This window comes from Leptodactylus fuscus, chromosome 1 (assembly GCF_031893055.1).
Source record: "Leptodactylus fuscus isolate aLepFus1 chromosome 1, aLepFus1.hap2, whole genome shotgun sequence".
Lineage (NCBI taxonomy): Eukaryota > Metazoa > Chordata > Amphibia > Anura > Leptodactylidae > Leptodactylus > Leptodactylus fuscus.
Window position 1 is genome coordinate 123983434 of NC_134265.1, and position 14593 is coordinate 123998026.

Consider the following 14593-nt stretch of genomic DNA (forward strand, 5'->3'; position numbering starts at 1 on the left):
TATTGCCAGTTTTATACCCCTAGAAAAGTGCTTCTGGTGTCATATGAAATGGGATTTCTATATGTAGAATGTAAAGCTGCATATACAGCTCACAATCCTGACTGCTTTAACTAGTAATTTCCCCGTTTTCATTATAGATACAACTGTAGTAATGGTAGCATATGAAAGATAAGACTCTCAGCTTTCATATTATGCTCTAGTCTAGGAGGTATAAAACCATAGATGCCGCTATTTGAAGTGACAACCCTTTCCCGTGACAACTGCTATAGCTGTACATACTATCAACAAACAGTGACTACAGGATAGCTCGTCCTACACAATATACTACACAATAGTAGAAAAAAGGGAAGCAGTACTTAGACTTTTAATACTTACACTTTTAACCTTACCATTGCAACCTTCTAAATGAATTGATGGGAAATATACTTTAACAGACCTTGAACAGTGCTTCAGTTACATAATATACTGGTAGAGGGAGATGCTTTTCATAACCTTGTATTAGAAAAAAACTGAAGGGATGGACTCTATGTGCAGTATACAATGTTGTACCAAGAATGAATTCAAGCCATTTTTATGGATCTGAAACTGATATACTTGATATGACTTTTGGATTTGTTATGGCCGTTATAAAATGTTGATCTGAATCCCTCACATACAGGTACATGATGAGGATCCTGTCGGAATATTTTGACCACCAGTATATCCTGAAAACATAGTAGCATGGTGGAATCATTGCCACTCTCCAACACAATCTTGCTGTGTCCTCTTTTTGCTGACATTTCTAAATCCATAGTTCCAACCTCCAATATCACACAGTGTAACACACTGCAAACACCAATTATTTATGGCAGAGTCATGCAGGTGAATTCATGAAGTGCATGAGTTTTTTATGTGTAGGCACCATCATGGTGCAGCCTGCTGTTTCAAGTGCAAAGCCTTTAGATTGGCTCTTTCCAACAGACTTATTTTTTCCACCAATATATCACCCATTTACCATTCCTTTCTGTCCTAGTTGTGATCCTGGTGTCATAAAAAATAGGGAGAAAGTGAAAGACCAAGGTGAATGCTTGTTTTGAGGTGTTCAAGGAATAACAGTTTGCGTACAAATCTTGTCCTTTTGACATATGTCCACTTTCTGTGGTCCTAGAAGCACTTTGCTTAGACTTTACCCAAAACATTTGTCTTATGTCTGTTTTGTTAGCTGTTCTCATTCCAGTCTGGCACCATGCCCACCCCATGGACAGAGTGGTACTGGTGTGGGGATAGGGTCCGTGGAACACTATGCGGGTAAAGGAAGTCAGAAGACTGAAGTGATGATGCTTGTTGTAATCCAGACTGAGGAGCACATTGCCTCACAATAGCCTGGTGAGAAGGCTGATGTTGGAACATAGTGTGGGAATCAGCGGACTGTGAACCTGAATGGTTACCCAGTCTGGGCATGAGTGAGCTGGAGGTAAAATGAGCAGAGAAGTGCTGATAGGGCAGTCGTTCCATGGATTGCATTCCTCCTCCCACGGTACAACTACTATAGGATGGTACACTTGACCAACTATTACAAGAAATGTCATCTATGCCTGTAACTGGTTCTGTAGCAGGTGTTGAATTAGCATACATGCAGGCCTGGCGCTGGGCAGACTCCGTACGAAAGGATGTTGAAGATGAAGAAGAGGATGATGGTTGAGGGTACCCAGACCTGTAGTATGGGTCTTCCTCAGTTGGAGATGTATCCATATAGGGCTTCTTATAAGGATGCTCAGCTGATTCTTCACTTGCTGCTGAGAAAATAAAGGTTTTTTTTTTTTTTTTTTATAAAGATCACATATAACACACAACTATTATTTATTATATTGTAATTTAGGATATTAATTAAATATAACTAGAGATGAGCAAGTAGGTATTTGAACGAATACTATGGTATTCAAAATACTCGTACTCGTTCGAATACTATCGCTATTCGCAGTAAAGATTCAATTCAGAACCGGCGTTGATTTGCCGAATGCTATAGCATTCGGCAAATCAACACTGGTTCTGCAGCAGGCTCGTCCTTGCTAGTCAGGAGAGCTGGCCGCTTGTGTTTTCGCGGGAGCTGACTTTTTCTCATAGGAATACATTGACCAGGTTGATTGGCCAGAGTACAGCATTCGGTCAATCAACGCTGATTCTGCCGGAGGCTCGTCTGTGAGGAGGCGGAGTCTAAAATCAGACCACAGCAGTCTCCATTGTGGTCCAATCTTAGACTCCGCCTCCTCACAGATGAGCCTCCGTTGATCAACCAGCGTTGATTGGCGGAATGCTGTACACTGGCCAATCAACGCTGGTCAATTCATTCCTATGAGAAAAAGTAAGCTCCCTCGTAACAGCAAGCTGCCAGCTCTCCTGACTAGCAAGGATGAGCCTGCTGCAGAACCAGCGTTGATTTGCCGAATGCGATACAGTGTATAGCATTTGGCCAATCAATGCTGGTTCTGCAGGACAAGTAAGGGCCGGTTCACATTAGCGCTTGCCTCCCGTCCGGAAGGAGTCCGCAGGAGGACCACCCTGAATGGAATATCAGCGCAACTGCAAGCGCTGTGTAATTAAAGCGCATGAACACCATAGACTATAGTGGGGTCCGTGCGCTTTAACTGCACAGTGCTCCTCCTAAACACTCACCTCCTGCTACTCGTGGACTTGGTGACTCTCCTTTAGTCGAATAGTGGTTTCCCCTGAAACGAGCATTTTTTCCCATAGACTATAATGGGATTCGATATTCCATCGAGTACTCGAATATTGAGGCTCTACTCGAAACGAATATCGAATCTCGAATATTTCACTACTCGCTCATCTCTAAACATAACATATTAGTTTTAATGTGTATAAATTAATGATAGGCTGTTACATGACTTGAAAAATATATAGTTATGTAGTGACATTCGCAGTAACCTACCTGTGGACTACACTAAAGCTATAGGGATTTTACCCAAGTTAACCATAAAGGCCATTTTTCTTGGGCACTCACAGCAATGCTTGTTCCTAATAACTGACCGTTGTAATGTTGTCAGTGATCAGAGAGGGCAGATGAGGAGCAATAACCCGTGAACTGTCCTTTGTTTATTTGCACCAGTAACCTCTCCTCTGTTACTTGTAATGGACACTGAATAAAGGTCAGATTTTATTAACTGATGAATGCTACTTGTTTATGTTTTTTTCTTCTTAAGGGCCCCTTCACACGGAGTAAACGCGCGTGTATTTTGGCAAAATACACGTGTAAAAATAAGACTCCCATTGACTTCAATGACATTTTACACGTGTATTTTGACGTATATTTCGATGTGTATTTTGACGTGTTTTTTACATGTGTAAAAAAATGTCATTGAAGTCAATGGGAGTCTTATTTTACACGTGTATTTTTTACATGTGTATTTTGCCAAAATACACATTGGAATTAGGGGCCAGTAGTCAGCTGACCATTGGTGCAAGTGCTCATTTGTGGGTAGATCACACTAAAAATCATCATTTGTCGGCAGCACACACTGTGTAAACAAGGAATGTGATGCAAACATAATGGATATGTATTGGGGAGCAATGAACACGGTTTACATTGGGCCGTGTAAAGAGCAACGCAAATGCATTGTCAACATGTTAAATCGTCACTCGTCACTTGTATTGCCTGAGCATAGTCTTTGCAAGGTGATTCAATGAGTTATTATACTTTGGTGTTCAATTTTTGACCTTAATTGTGAAATAAAGGGTTTTTCCAAATGGGCAGTGTCCCAATGATCTCAGTGGTATATGGCATGCTGACCACTGAGACTGGAGATTGACTGCACCAGACAAATACAGTAGATGTATGGCTAAGTAAACAGAGACAGGTAAGGCTGCGCTAGAATAGCAGGCAAATAAATGGCAAGTAATGCTTCTTTTATTATTTTATCACGTTGAATTCGTGCAATTTTTTTGTCCGTCTAGAAAATTGTTTTAAGGCCAGGGCTCCAGATTGTGAAAACAGTGAATTTTATATTACCTGCACAGTGTATGGGATTCTGGCTAATCCCATCCACACATTGCAGAAAAAAATCTGCAACGGAAATGCTTTGAAAAATGCTTGCGTTTTTGAAAATCGCAGCATGTCATTTATACCTATGGAAATGCTGGAAAATTCTGTGAACTTTCTGTAAAAGATGCTGAGGAAAAAACTTGACACATTTTCACTTCGGTCTATTCCATAGAATTTTTTGGCTGTGGCTCACTACACGAGGGCTGAGCCCCACATTGCAAAAATACTGTGTTTTACAGTACCTATAAAGTGGATGGGATTCATTATGTCTACTTACCTTTCCTTTTTGTACAGTGGTATATAGGACCAGGTTCATGTGGTAGTGAAGAATATGAGTTGGATGGAGGCAATAGGTCCTGGGAGGTGCTGCTTACACCATTCTCACACTGATACTGGGAGCTGAGGTTAGAGGAACTCGTTATATTTCGAGATTCTGAGGGAAACGGGCTGTGGTTGGATGTAACCTTTTGTCGCACAGTGCTTCTTGGGACAACAGGATATTCTTTGCTGCAGAGAAAATATGAGATATAGAAGATGTCACACAATTCAAGGAAAATTGCACATCAAGCCTTAATTTAATCTAAGTATAATCCTAAAGGTTTACGCAAACTCTACTTGGTGCATTTTTGGTGTACAATGGAAAATCTCAGCTCCTGGCCAAAGCAAGATGGGAATCTAGTAGGGCTGTGGTGAGGACACTCCATTCTGTCAGATTTACTACAGCTCAGACCAGGAAACTGGTGTATTATACCAGAAATCTAAATCAAGGCAGAATAACATCTCTGGGCAAGTGTGCAGAAAGATACCATACTGAACCTATGTGGCTCAATGCCTACCTTGCTTTCAGGCTAGAAGTGGCCCAACAGAATACTAGAACCTCTTTTCAATTGTACAGTCCCCCCCCCCCCCCAATAAATGTATCCTTTTGCTTTATCCTTTAGATCAAAACACATTGCTGCCACAGGGGTGCACATGCTGCTACCCCTCTTCGATCATTGACACAATCTACTTTTTGACTGTTGTGCTGTATTGACTAAAATGAATTATTTGTGTGGATATGGTGTAACATGTTTTATGTGATATTGGTATATTATTAGAAATAAAATGCACCCATTTACTTACTTTTTTTAGTTTATGCATTTCTTTTACTTTTTCATATTTGGATATGTTAGATGCATTTAGTATTTTTACAAGTAAACTGAAATTAGAACTTCTAGTTTAGGAAGTGGTAAAAACTTAAGAGAACCTGCCACTGCCACCTCTGCTGTTAATAGCTGGAGGTATATTCCTACACAAGTGGTACAGTCAACACCAATTTGTCAATGTCAAACTATGTGGGACATACTCACTCACAAGGAGAATACTAAAATCAATTTTTATTTTATTCAGACATATTTGCTAGGAATTCACCATTATATTCTTAGAAAAAATGCATCTCCTAGAACAGACATTTCAGGATAGATTACAAATCCATTTTAAAATAAGAGAGAAGAGTGAAACCTTGAGAACCCAAAGATGAAGGGGTATTCGAAAGATGGAGGGCTCTGGTTTCATGATTGGCCTCCCTCAAACACTGCCTCCCATGCTGCCCTCTCCTATGGAGGTCTGTAATTCTCGCACACTCCCCGCCCCAACATTAAACCTGGTGGAGATGTAGGCATCTTCCTATCAGACAATTGCTCCTTTGCCCCAATTCAACCACTACTGCCTTCTGCCTTCTTTGAAGTGCACTGTGTCCGTATCTACTCACCCTCCAACTAGCCGTCATATATCAACCACTAAGACCTACTGCTGGCTTCTTTGACCATTTCACCACCTGGCTCACACACTTCCTATCCACAGATACCCCCACCATCATCAAGGCCAATTTCAACATCCCCATTAACATTCTTCCCTTCCACCTTGAAACACGCCACAGTCACACCTATACTTAAGAAACTGTCCCTCGACCCTTCCTTTCCAGCCACCTATAGACCCATCTCACTGCTCCTGTACACCTCAAAACTGCTTGAACAACACGTTCACTTCAAACTATCCTCCTATATCTAGTCCAACTTGCTCTTCGACAGATTATAGTCAGGCTTCAGACTCTGTCACTCTACTGAAACTGCCCTAACCAAAGTCACTAATGACTTTCTAACTGCGAAAGCCAAGCGTCAATACTCTGTCTTCCTCCTCCTTGACCTCTCCTCTGCTTTTGACACAGTGGCCCACTCCCTCTTGTTAGAAACTCTCTCATTCCTTGGTATCTCAGACCTTGCTCTTTCCTGGATCTCCTCATACCTCACCGACCGCACATTTAGTGTCTCTCACTCGCATACCACCTTCTCACCATGCCCTCTCTCGGAAGGTGTCCCCCAAGGCTCCCTCCTAGGACCCCTCCTGTTCTCCATCTACACCCTTGGCCTGGGCCAACTCATAGAATCTCATTGTTTTCAATACCATTGCTAACGACACTCAAATATATCTCTCTGGACCAGATATTACCTCTTTGTTGGCCAGAACTCCAGAGTGTTTAGCAGCCGTAGCCTCCTTTTTCTCCTCCCGCTTTCTCAAACTCAACATGGAGAAAACAGAGTTCATCATCTTCGCCCCTCTACCTGACCCATCTATCAAAATTAATGGAACCACAATTACCCCTGTGCCACGAATCCATTATCTTGGGATAACCTATCCTTCAAGTCGCACATTCAAACCCTCAACATTTCCTGCCGCCTCCAACTCAAGAACATCCATCGAATCCTCTCCTTCCTCATCCTAGAAACTGCTAAGATGCTAGTACACGCCCTCATAATCTCCCGCTTAGATTACTGCAACAATCTCCTCCATAAACTCCCAGTAAACACTCTCACCCCCTCCAGTCCATCTTAAACTGTGCTGCTCACGTAATCCACCTCGCCTCCGACTCTTCGACTGCTCCCCTCTGCCAATCCCTTCACTGGCTGCCCATAGCCCAGCTAATTGAGTTCAAGTTACTAACGTTAACATACAAAGCCATCCACAACCTATCCCCTCCATATATCTCTGACCTAATCTCCCACTACCTGCCCACATATAACATCAGATCCTCCAAAGACCTCCTACTCCGCTCTGCTCTCATCCGCTCTTCACACAACTGTCTCCAAGATTTCTCCCCTGCATCCCCCATACTCTGGAACTCCTTACCAAAATTCATAGGACTGACCACCACAATCACAGGCTTCAAGAATGTCCTGAAGACTCACCTATTCATGAAGGCCTAAAACAGCCTCCCCCCTCACCTGTTTCTAACTCTCTCCCCTCATAGATTGTAAGCCCTTGTGGGCAGGGCCCTCTATGCCACTATGCCGGTCAGTCATTGTATTATATTTGTCTGTATATTTTGTGCACTGTATGTAAACCCCTAAGTGTAAAGCACCATGGAATTAATGTTGCTATAGCAATTAATAATAATAATAATAATAATAATAATTTAGGAGTCTGTTTGGGGTCTACTGTACATTAGTTACATGTCTGGTCTGGGGTTTGAATTATTTTTTCAGTTCCTTTTAGGGAACTGGTTTGGGTTTATTTGTATTGTTATACAGAGTGGGCATGGGCTACAGATATGAGGAGCCAACAATATCTTTCTATTTTTTGGGAAAGAATATTATGGTGGTCTGTGCTAGATTAAGATGGAAAATAAAGAGAATGAGTCCTTTTAATAAGAGAGACTACATGAAAATCATTAGAATTAATAGTTAAGTATTCATGACTGCATCTAATCAGTACTGTATTCTATTGAAAAGTGTGTCATGTGATAATACTTTGCAGTCGCATATCATAGATAGCATATCTAACCTCTGTGTGGTCACTGTATGGCACTAATGTTAACTATTAGAGATGAGCGAATAGTATTCGATTGAATAGTAGTATTCGATCGAATACCTCCCTTTGCATAGTTATTGGTGTACTCGGTTGAATACCACGCTGTAAAAATTTGATTCCCCTACCACCTTCCCTAGCGCTTATTTTTACACCAATAACTATGCAGGGAAGATATTCGATCAAAACTACTCGCTCACCTCTATTAACTATATAGGTTTTGTATATGAAATGAAAGAAATTTTCTGAGAGAAGTCCTCAGTAGTTGATACCTTTTTTAATGGCTAACTTTAAAAAATTTTTTGATGACATATCGAGCTTTCGAGACTCCATAGAGGTCTCTTCATCAGGATGGTATAACACAATTTCTGAAGTTAGGCAATATATATATATATATATATATATATATATATATATATACACACACACACAGAGGTTTTGTATGGTAATATACATTTGTTCCTAACAAAAAAAAAGTGTACTTCTGTCCATAACTGTTTGAAATGGTATTTGTATATTAAACTTTGTTTTTTCTTCTTAAGTTGATGGTTACATAGTCACCAATATTTTTGTAATATACTATATTATCCTCTTTGTTTTTTCTTTTATTAGAAAAAAAAAGAAAAGCTGTAAAATCAATCCACAACCTGTCTTCTCCCTACATCTCTGACCTAAACTCCTGCTACCTTCCTACTTGTAACCTCTTATTCGCTCCTCTCATATCCACCTACAAGACTTCTCTGGAATTTACTACCATGATACATAAGACTGACCCCCCCCCCCCCCCCTTCACAATCACAACCTTGAAGAGGAAACAGAAGATTCACCTCTTCAGGAAAGCCCACAGCCTTCATTAACCCAAAGCCATTATATGAACAGCTTCTACCCTCACCTATTGTCTCTACCTGCATAGTTTTCCACTGTGGACTTTCTTCCTCTATTACACCTACACGAAAAATGCCAACATTTCTTTAGACATGCTGCGATTTACAAAAACGCTAAATGTTTTTGAAAACACAACTTTTCCGCTGTGGATATTTTTCTGCAATTTGCGGATGGGATTAGCTAGAATCCCATCCCCTTTTCAGGTACTGTTTTGATAGTGTGGGGCCCCGACTTAAAGATGTTATGAGGAATTTCCAAACAATGCAATATTACTAATTTTTTTTCTGCTACCCTGGTAATGTCCCTGCCAATCCCACCACCCACAATCCTAAATCTTCAATCCTCAGTCCTAGATTTTGATCCTTTCATGCTTTGAAATACATCAGACACAATGAAGACATACCTTTGCATCCTGGACATGCGATGTAGCTCCATATCATCACTTCCTCTAAATCCCTTGGCAAATGGGTTATTTTCGATCTTTAACTGGGTTATCTGTTAAAAAGGTGTGATCAGGATATTATAGTACAGCAATAATCTCATTGTAGATATAACTAAACCCAGAGCTCGTTCCCTACATATATTCTGTAGAATAAACTGCAACACAGCACATTTACTACAGTACTTTTTTAGAATTTTACTAGGCTTTTCCAACCACAGATATTTCTATACATACACATAATACATCATAAAGGTCTGACAAAGCCCTGTCCATTCAATCCTGGATGTGGAACCTAAAATAGAACTTTTATTGATCCAAAATAATGAAAAGGGGGTGTTGAAATAATTGCACCAATTCTGACTATGTCAAAAGTAGACACATATAAGTGAAGGTGAGGGTCACCTCATCGGGCTATATTTGTCAGGAACCTGCCTAGTGCCAGTATTATGTGACCACAGAAGACTTCATACACCGAGATACAGATATGGAGGTAGCATCACTGGACGGTGATATCTCCATGTCCTGATTTTCAATTTTATTTTTGATCACTGCCTTTTAATTCTGAACACGAACTTAGTCCCCCCTGAGGAAGTGATCCCCAGCACAGGGTGGTTATGGTCAGACAGCATTAGTGTGACTCATATACTAGAGGTGAATGCAGAGGACATTAGTGATCCGCTTTATAATCACTAGGCCTCAGCTAATTTGGGCTCTCTCTGAGTCTCTATTTCCCCCGTATGTAATATACCAGACTAGCAACTTCTGCAGGGCTTCAACTTGTACCCCCACTGGAGCCAGATGGGGTAACTTTCAATAGACAATTTGAACAGCTTTGCAGATATTGAAAAAAGTTGCTGATCTGTATTTATAGGGGAAAACCAAGCAGAGACAACTAGTGGTAGGTACCCTGCCACATAGGTACCCTATCACACTGCTGGTCATCAGAAACTGCAAATTAGCCTTTTGGTCTTATCCAGCAGGAGGGCTGATTTGCCTTTACCTGTATTGTAAGGTGACCAAGCGGGGTTTATTATAATTTCAAGCCCAAGTGGTCAACATCAGCCTTCCTTCTGTGGTCACGTAATACTGCCACTAGGCTGTCTCCTGATAAATATAGCCCGATGAGGAAACCCTCACCTTCACTTATATGTGTCTACATTTGACACAGACAGAATCGGTGAATTTATTTTGACACCCCCTTTTTATTATTTTGGATCAATAAAAGTTCTATTCTAGGTCTATCTTTGCTTTATTTTTACATACAATTGTTGAACACAAACCTTCATATTTTATAGTTTTCATTCACTGGGTGTGGAATCTCAATATATATGACATTCAAGCATATTCTGTTTATGTTCTATAATTGTCTGTGGTATGGACACCTCTTTATTGGTTTAATACAATGTTTCTCAATTCTAGTCCATAGGAACCATAGCCAGCCACTGTACATGGACAGTAAGTAATAAGGCTGTTGATATAAAATATCACTAGTGAAAACACATATATTTGGTACCATTTCCCTTTTGCACAGACATCAGACATTTAACCGTGCCCATAAAAGCTTATCTATGGACAAATATGAAATATCCATTGTACTGTGGTTGGAGCCTCCATTTATAAAACCACATGATCACCAAGAGTTAATTCATCATTCATGAATATATTGGCTTTACACCTGGATAATAGACCTACCTAACTGATGTTACTGGATGGTAAGATTTGGTTTGTGTTGTAGGCAAACCTACCGTTCTATTGAATGGACTTTTTGATAAATCCCTATGACACATACCAATGTTGATGAATGAAAACTGCAGACGAAATATATATTATATATCATCTTTCTTTACATTGGTATAAGTGACATGGCATTTGGGATCTGCATTGTATGTTTAGTCAATCATGCTATGTTTATGACCTATTGCAGAAGGCGGTAAAATCTATCACAAAGCTAAAATGAATTTTTTTCAAGTTAGTTTTCAATATAATTGTCTAACATACTTCATAGTCATACAACTTTTTCTTCCTCAATTTTGTTTTGTCAATGTATTTGTTAAAGGTCCCTGAAAAAATGACACCAAAAGTTGCAGAATAATGCCGCATGTGTGCATCACATTGCAGCCTGCTGGCTAGATGCAACTCTCCTGTATTATCTGGGCCAATTGTCAGGCCATGCAGTCTACAATGGAGAGGCTTTAGAATTCTCCCCTCCCCCCTTCATTTAAATTGTGAAGATGAAATTCTTTCCAAGGGTCTGTATATATTTTTATTTCTTTCTTCATTTTAACATTTCTCCACATGGGCAAAATAGTTCACTTTATATACAGATGTTACAGAAGAAAAAAGGATTGGCTGGCTGTGCTTCTTTCCAGAAACCCGTAAAATGTGTGCATAAGCCTGAGAGCGGCTTGGCAGCTCAGAAACCAACCCTTGGATGGGATTTTTTCATTAACTCTTTCACTGCTTACCCAGAATTACTCAAATTTGTGTTCATCTTCACGATGGTAAAGCTGTTATTTTGGAGATAACAATGTCTATGAATGAAGCATACTCGCTTTCTTCCAACAGAGGGAAGCAGTAGCAGCGGCTGTGCTATTTCATTTGTTTCCATTTTATGCCGCAGAAGTGTCAGTTTAATATTACTTGTGGGGAGAGAACCAAGAAGTCTTTACCTTGTGGTTTTGGTAAGATGTTACCGCTATAAACGCAGTCTCGGAGAACACATGGGTACAGAAAGCAGTGTTCTTGGACCCAAATCCATTGTTTTCATCTGCTTTAACTATGTGAAGCCGGGGCTGGTACTTGTGCATGGAGTTCAGAATGATCTAAAAGTAAAAATATATTAACCTAATGATTATCATATAATAAACTGAATGTCTTAAAGCCACAAGTTAAAGGGTCTGTCCAGCTTTCAGAAAATGGCATAAGGGCAGGGCATTGTATAAACTAAAAAAAATTAATGTGACAAACCTTTTAAATGTTCCCCATTCCAACACCTGGAGCCAGGTCTTGCCATTTGTGATTCTTGCCGGACTGGAAGTGATGTGTCATTTGTCACCACTTGAGCACTGCATTTAACCCCTGGGTCCAGCGGTGACTTGTCTACATATGGCATGTGACTGCGGAGTGAGGTCAGTTATATACCATTTATGGACAGATCACTGAGTGCTTGTGGGGTTATGTGATGGTGAATGGGACATCAGCACTTCTGGTCCAGCATGGCTGGGCTGCTACTACTGGGGTCACTTTTACTTTTTAGTCTATAGCGTGTCCTGCCCTTAAACTTTATATTAGCGATAGACTTTTTTTTAACTTTATGTGCTATAATGAAAAGAAAAACAAATGCAACACTAATAATCCAGAAAAGCAGAGGGAAAGGAGAAGCTTGCCGAAAAATAAATATGTGGTTATATGCTTATATAAGCATGTGAGTGAAATGGCAGTGCAATATAATTCAGTGGAATAATGGATGAACTGCACATGGATGTCAGATCACTAGTATAATAGTTATCATTGTAAGAATGAATGAAATGTTGGCAATTTATAGTTACCACATTCTCCAAATGCTACCTTAAGAGGTGCACTAGTGACAATAGTGGTGGCTGGGCTATTGAGGATTCAAGTACAAACTTAAACTAAGATATTGTGAACAAGCAGCATCAAGGTACAGGACATGATCAGTCACCAGCAGGTAAAAAAATGTCAGGTACCACAAGCAAGCTCACAGTCACAAACCAAAATTTACAGCTATGAAAAAAAATCCAAGGTTAGAGACACAGGCAAAGGAATAGAACCAGGAGATGACCAAGTGATCAAGCACAGAATTACCAAAAGGGAAGAGGGGCAGTGGTTAGACCTTGGACAAAAAAAAGAATCGAAACAATGCTCAGAGAAATGCAGAGATTTCAGAGTAGAAATACGTAGAACTCACTATAATGGAACATTGCAAATAAATACTGACAAATGATGAAGAAAAATCTGTGAGAGCCCACCCATGGTAATACAGGGAACAAATCACTTTAGCAAGAAGTATTAAGAAACATTTAGGTTGGGGCCGCACATTGTGAAAACGCAGAATTTTGGCCACGGTGGAATTGCCATGGCAAAAAAACGCTGCATTTTACAGTACCTGCAAAGTGGATGAGAGTCTGGATTTGCAGCATGCCAATTTTACCTACAGAAATGCTGATGTTTTCCATATATGTATAATAGGGACAGAAAGTCCGTAGATGAAAACTCTGCAGACCTTCTGTGAAAAGCGCTGCGGAAAAAAATGCAATGCGGCTGCGGCTCACTATGTGGAGCCTAAGGGTTTTCCAATATTGTTATATTGATGATCTACCCTTGGATAAATCAGCAGGATCCAAAACCAGGGACCCCATCAATCCACTGTTTGAAGAGACCACGTATTTCAGGTCAGTGCTGTGATATCTTCACTTAATACCAAACACATACCAAGTACATTGTGTTGGGGCTGTTAACCATATTCATTTGAATACGACTAACCTGCAAACAGACCATGTGATGAATGAAGGATAGCTTACATGCAACATTTTACAGTCACTGCAAGGTGGATGGGATTCTAACAAAAAATACCTGCTGTGGACATGCTGCGATATTTCCCAAGCCGATGTCATTTTGGAAATCACTACATGTCAATTATACCTACGGAAAAGCTGGCGGTTCCGCTGCAGATATAAATAAAATAGAAAATACGCAGGGCAAACCTCTACAGACTTTCTCTGAGTAGCCCTGCGGGAAAACCACGATGCGTTGCCACTGCGGTTTTTCTCACAACGCTTTTTTGTTGCGGCCTTAGTCTCAATCCAGAAATAGAGAAAGAAAAAAATCCTCAATATTTAAACACGTCCTACCTCATATGGTTTAGTTTGTCGTACCGTATAACACAGGTTACAGTGAACCAGGTGGAAACCTGATCATTATTTGGGTAAGTTATGACTGACCCATACAGCTGCTTTTCATACAAAACATTCAAGGTGCTCAGTGACATCTTTCAATCTTCCTTGTGTTAAGGGTTAATTGATGTCACCCAATGCTCTAATTTAGAGCTGTAAAGATTTCCACTTCTGAATAGGAAAATCCATAAAATTTACAGAATCTGGAAGAATAACCATTTCTAGGGCCAGGTGCCAGGCTGCAGAGGCTTTTGCCCTCTCTTCCAAGCAGTTATGTTGATTTTAAAAAATCAAGGCTTCTAGAAGGAACATTAACTCTTTGATGACACATTCCCATACAGTATTTATGTACTGTTGCAAGTTTGGTATGAAAAAAGAGGATATCACTTGTATAGAATTTAGCATGGGTACATTTACACCAAAAACGAGCACGGAGACTGTGTCAAATAAATGTAGGTATCTCACCAATGAGTA

General features: G+C 40.2%; 1 protein-coding gene across 1 annotated transcript in view; it reads right to left on the reverse strand.

Annotated features, from left to right (window-relative positions):
* Positions 1-638: 638 nt before the first annotated feature.
* The window catches only part of TBX5 (T-box transcription factor 5), a 58159-nt gene continuing 44204 nt past the window's right edge, over positions 639-14593 (reverse strand). The window contains exons 6-9 of the mRNA XM_075276605.1: positions 11876-12028; positions 9168-9259; positions 4314-4543; positions 639-1775 (exon numbers count right to left, since the gene is read on the reverse strand). Coding sequence (XP_075132706.1) covers positions 1198-1775; positions 4314-4543; positions 9168-9259; positions 11876-12028 — 1053 coding nt within the window. The 3' untranslated portion in view covers positions 639-1197. The remainder of the gene's footprint in view (positions 1776-4313; positions 4544-9167; positions 9260-11875; positions 12029-14593) is intronic.